The sequence below is a fragment of the Acanthochromis polyacanthus genome, chromosome 16, assembly GCF_021347895.1.
Source record: "Acanthochromis polyacanthus isolate Apoly-LR-REF ecotype Palm Island chromosome 16, KAUST_Apoly_ChrSc, whole genome shotgun sequence".
Taxonomy (NCBI): domain Eukaryota; kingdom Metazoa; phylum Chordata; class Actinopteri; family Pomacentridae; genus Acanthochromis; species Acanthochromis polyacanthus.
Window position 1 is genome coordinate 23,107,262 of NC_067128.1, and position 5,587 is coordinate 23,112,848.

Here is a 5,587-nt window from a genome sequence, read left to right on the forward strand (position 1 = left end):
CCAGCGACTGGAACCAGTTGGATGTTGGTTTGAATGGAGTCATTGCAAAGAAGTAATTTATTTTTGGTAGGATTTTCATTTTGATAGTAGCTATTCGTCCCATAAGAGATATAGGGAGATTGTTCCAGTGTTGTAGGTCATTGGTGATGTTATCCAGTAGTGGGGCAAAATTTAAGTGAGTTAATTCAGATCATTTAGGTGTAATTTTTATGCCTAAGTATTTTAAGTTGCCTGTAGGGAAAGAGTAGTGAGGGTCCTGGTCTGCAGGATTCCATGAATTTTCTGTGATCGGATGTAATGTTGATTTTGTCCAATTTATGGAATAATCTGATAACTCTGAAAATTTAGTTATTAAGTTAAATACTTCCCTTTTTGAAGCTGCTCTGATGAAGATGCATTGACCTCCAGAGGATGATTCTAGGAGAAGAGGGAGATTAGTCACCTCCAGTGATAAATGGCTTTCTAGCAGACGGGGGAAAATCTTCAGCCAGGCTGTTCTTCTTTTTCTCTGTCTGAGAGACAGTCTTTAACTAATCACTATGAACACACACTTTGGGTAATCAGTTGATGCAGCAAAAAAGACAAGAATTAGAATGTGTCAGCAACTCTGAAAGATTTATTATATTAATAAAGTAAGTAGAGGTGATAACATCTTGAATTAATGCTTTATAGATGGGTGACTCAGCAAACACATCCTCGCTACTGTGGCTAAACCTGTCAAATTGTTTAATCCTTGCTCTGTACATATGTAATTATAAAGATAACTTTGGCAGATGCATCACTTAAGATTCCGGCAGGCAAAGCAGCTTGTCATTTCTCATTGTTACTGATTTGGCTAACTGTAATGACAGTCATTGTTGGCAGACTTTATTACCTGAACCTAGGTAGCTGGTGTTGGTTGGTTGTTTAAAGCTGAAATTTTGATGTTTTCAGTTGACACATTCTGAAATGACAACCCTGTAAAGGCATCTTAACGATACACTTGATAACTGATACTGTGCAAAGCATTGAAACTAAAGCTGCAAAAAGTCATCATGCTCAGTACTTGATTCATGTAAAACACAAAGAAGTAACAAGTATTGATAAGATATTATCATTATATCTTACATTATATCATGTATATAAAGATATTCTTTATATACAGTCTATGCTCAACACTTGTTTTTACAAATTTTTTATAACACTGATTGTTTCTGATGATCAATAACTAATAAACAAATGCTGCATTTCTAAAAAAAAAAAAAAAAATTCTGACACATTTCTGACAATGCCATATGAGGGAATGAACAGTCTTGGCAGAGTACTGCGCTCTCTGAGAGCTTTTCTTGTTATCTGATGTGTGTAGCCGGCGCCAGAGCTAGGGGTCTCTGGGCCAGTCCATGAGATACACCAAAGTCTGAGCCTGGTGGATCTGTGAATCAATGAGAGCAGACGAAGAATATACGTTCTTCATGAGGACAGCGCCATTTTATTCTGACCACATTAACATCTTTTTCTCAGTTAATCCATCAATTCAATTAATCTCCACAATAACAAAAATATATCTGGCTCTGTATAAAATATCATGAAAAATAAATTCCAACATTCCATCACATAAACTCAGAGATGTAAAAGTTGTACATGAATTGTAACTGTGGTGAATAGAAAACAATCTAAATTGTAGTGCATTATGTATACACTAAACTGTGTTTTATAGGCACAAACCACAAAAAAAGAAATGTTTCATCACATCAGTAGCGTCAGTCACGGTCACGTAATACGATACACTACACCCTAAAATCACGTTCTGCCATGGACTGGACTATCACCTGGAACCATTCATGGCTATACACATCTTTATCACAAAACCTGGACAACAACATTACACTATATTAACCATGTCAGCATTTATAGATACATGTGAGTGTTTAACCGAGTTTTTATCATACCTGTGAATCAATGAGAGCAGACGAAGAATATACGTTCTTCATGAGGACAGCGCTAGTGATGGGACAAATGAACTGAGGCTTCGAGGCGTGTCTCGAGCAAAAGTGGGCGTGTCAGATGAAGCCTTGCTTCGAGGCTTGTGTCGTGTCCGAGGAAATCACGTGACCGATGACAAACGAGGCCTCGGTTTGCTCAGGTTACGTCATTGGTTCATTCAACGTATCGCTTCCTCATATAAGCGTTTCAAATCTGGCGGGACACTGTGGACGTGTCGACGTTTGTAGTGAGTTGTCAGGTGGTTTGTGAGAGAGTGAGTTAGCGGTTAGAGAGTCAGTCAGAGTAAAAAATAGAGATAGTAGATAATAGTTTGAGAAGTAGAGAGGTAGTGGTTTAGGAGTAGAAGCAGTGTAGATTATTTTCCCAATTCTGGGGTTTTGACGTGAGCTATTATACATATATATACTTTTCTTTTGCACCTGTTTGTGAGTTGGGTGAAATCATGGGTGTTTGTGTGTGCATGTGTGTCACTTATTAAGTTTGTCAATGATTTCACTCCTCTGTTTGGTGTGTGCACCTTCTTCTGCAGTCACAAACTTCTCTACAGCACCTTCCATGTCAAGAACTCACTGGGAAAACATAGTTTTACAGCAGGGCCTTGTGTCAGGTGATGATAAAGTCACTCACTTAAAAGTGAATTCACATTCCCCCCAGTTTCATTTTTGTTTGTTGTGCTGCAAATCCCCCATTTCACAGATGGAACCAGCTAGAAAGAGGAAGTCCTCACCTGTGTGGGAGTATTTTGAGCAAACTGCTCATAATAAGGTTTGTTTGTGTGGAACCTCCCACTGGGAAGTTCTTGGAATCTAGTGATTATTGTATACTTGCCATAGAGTGAACTATCAGTCACAATATGTATGATTTTATTAAAGGTGAGGTGCTTGGTGTGTGATAGACAGCTCACATACAGCAATAATACTTCCTCAATGATCCGCCATTATCGAGCCATGCATGAGCATGCCCAGGCTGCCAACAGGCCAGAGACAAGCCAAAGTAACAGGAACTATTTATTGCATATTTACTAAATCTGGTGTTTGACTCCAACTATAAGGCAGCATTAAATGTTACAGATTCCAGAAAAGCGCTGGTGGATGAGGCTCTGGTCGGCATGGTCATTAAGGACTCTCAGCCTTTCTCAATTGTGGAGGATGCGGGATTCAGGGAGCTTGTTCATGCACTGGATCCCAACTATGTGCTCCCAAGCAGAAAGGTGTGTGAACAGAGCCAAATGTAATTTTTATTTAAGTAAGTAGAATAACAACTCTGATTTTCACCTTCAGGCTCTGAAGTCAATGGTGGAGGATAGATACCGGGAGGCCAAGGAGAAGGCCAAGGAGCAGGTCAGGAAGGCTGCAGCTGTCAGCCTCACGTCGGATATGTGGACATCCATTAACATGGATGCGTATCTGGCGGTGACCTGTCACTACATTAGTGATGAGGACCAGCTCTGCACTTCCTTACTGGGAGTGCAACATTTCCCGAAGGCCCATACAGCTGAGAACCTGGCTGCAGGGCATGCACAGCTGATGGAGGAGTGGGGCATAACGGATAAAGTGAAATGCCTGGTCACCGACGGAGCAGCTAACATGAATGCGTGTGTCAGACAGCTAAACATCAGACACACCGTGTGCATTGCACACACAATTAATTTACTTGTGCGCAAGTCATTTGATGATGTGCCTGGGCTAAATGACTTGCGCCATAAATGCAGAAGGTTGGTGACCCTCTTTCGATCCAGTACATCAGCTAAAGAAAGGCTTGTTCAGGTGCAGGAAGAAATGGGGAGGCAGCCTTACAGAATGATAATTGAAGTTGAGACAAGGTGGAACAGCACTTTCCATATGTTGGAAAGGTTGTATGAGCTCAGAGAGCCAGTGGGAGCAGCCTTAGCCTCCCTAAAAACTGACGTTGCACCTCCAACAGCTTCAGAATACGAAGCAATAAAGGATGTGCTGAATGTTCTCGAGCCATTCCATCAGGCAACAGTTGAAGTCTCTAGCGAGAGGAGGGTGTCTGGATCAAAAGTGATCCCTCTCATGAAAATGCTGCATCATACAGTTTCCTGCAGACTCCCAACCCTGACCACTGCAAGGCAGCTGGGGGACAACCTCATCCGGCGCCTTAAGGAACACATCCACAACTTGGAATCAGTCAGTGCTCTCACACTGCCAACCTTATTGGATCCGAGATTTAAAAAACTTGGATTTCTAACTCCTGGCAAAACACAAGAGGCAATAAATAGACTGAAAAATGAGTGTGTCAATATGATCAGGAGAGAGTCTCCCCCTCCCACCTGCAAGCCGTCCCCGTGGATCCGCCAGCCAATCATGGTGAGTCACCTGATCATTGTATTCTCTATTATGATGTTGGTGTTGTGATTTTGAATGTCTTAACCAACCTTCTCACCCTATGTGCGACTGTTATTAGGTGAGCTTTGGCAGCTCCTGGACACATCAGTCACCACCAGCAGGAGCAGCTCCAGCGCCACTGCCGATGCAACGATTGAGCTGGACCGCTACCTGGCAGAGGCAAATATTCTGAGGATGAGGATCCACTCGTATACTGGAAAACCTGCAAGACGCAGTGTCCGCATCTATATCGACTAGCAACAGCATGGCTGTCAACACCAGCATCTCTGTGCCTTGTGAGAGGGTGTTCTCAAAAGCAGGAGAAATTTTATGTAAACGAAGGAAATCGACTGAACCCATCCACACTTGAGAAACTTTTATTTTTAAATAAAAATAATGAAAATGCAAACTCTTGTATTGCTTTTATTGCAGGTTTGATTAAGAACAAAGCCATGAGTCTTCATGGGTGTTCACATGCATGCACACGTACATATACTATAGATGCATCCGATATTAATTGTTACTGCACAGATCTTCATACCAAATTTCGGCTCAGGTCATATTTTCATTTGAACACCAGATGGCAGTATTCACTGTTTCAGTGAGGCTTCGAGTAGTGAACCTTTTAATGAAGCAATGGGCTGGAAAGCCTCAGTGATTCATGGGGCTTCATTTGACCATCACGAGACAGCGCCATTTTATTCTGAAGCTACTGGCCTCAGGAAGTTGCTCTCGGTTGACCCACAGAAGCGCTCAAGCGCCATCTACTGGATTGGCAGCGGTCATTACACCAAATAAACTGTCATCCTTTCTCACTAATTCAGTTCTCTACTGGAAAGGAAATTGAAAAATATTTAAAATATGGGGTGTGTGGTGTGTGTGTGTGTGTGTGGTGTGTGTGTGTGTGTGTGTGTGTTGTGTGTGTGTGTGTGTGACTGTTTATGTTAAAACTTAATAAATCTGTAACTTGCATTGTTTGTATCAAACATTTTTTATTTTGTTTATTTGACTATATTTCAGTCCCTTACATGTGCACAGACTTACTGTTTCACAAAAAAAAAAATCAAAGTTTTGGGAGCACCTAAAACAGTGTACAGCACATATAAATGACATAAGAGCTAAGATTTTGCTGTGTTTGCACTCTTATTACAAAGTAAGAAATCATTGTTGCTCCTGCTCTTGCTGTGGCATTGGTATCTTTAACATAACACGCTTTATGCTTTCAAACATTCTATAATAGGTGCCACTCAAAATAC

General features: G+C 41.3%; 1 protein-coding gene across 1 annotated transcript; it reads left to right on the forward strand.

The window, feature by feature from the left end:
- The first annotated feature begins 2,622 nt into the window (after positions 1-2,622).
- On the forward strand, positions 2,623-4,589 carry LOC127530393 (E3 SUMO-protein ligase ZBED1-like). The gene is made up of 3 exons (XM_051937043.1): positions 2,623-3,193; positions 3,264-4,313; positions 4,425-4,589. Exons 1-3 carry the CDS (start codon positions 3,092-3,094, stop codon positions 4,587-4,589), a joined length of 1,317 nt encoding a protein of 438 aa, XP_051793003.1. The 5' UTR covers positions 2,623-3,091.
- The last annotated feature ends 998 nt before the right edge of the window (positions 4,590-5,587 follow it).

Excerpts from the sequence above, each read along its gene's own strand:
- LOC127530393 (XM_051937043.1), top strand. The coding sequence starts at position 3,092 with ATGGTCATTAAGGACTCTCAGCCTTTCTCAATTGTGGAGGATGCGGGA. Across the intron at positions 3,194-3,263 it reads ATGTGCTCCCAAGCAGAAAG|GCTCTGAAGTCAATGGTGGA; the intron begins GTGTGTGAACAG and ends TTTCACCTTCAG. Across the intron at positions 4,314-4,424 it reads GGATCCGCCAGCCAATCATG|CTCCTGGACACATCAGTCAC; the intron begins GTGAGTCACCTG and ends GAGCTTTGGCAG.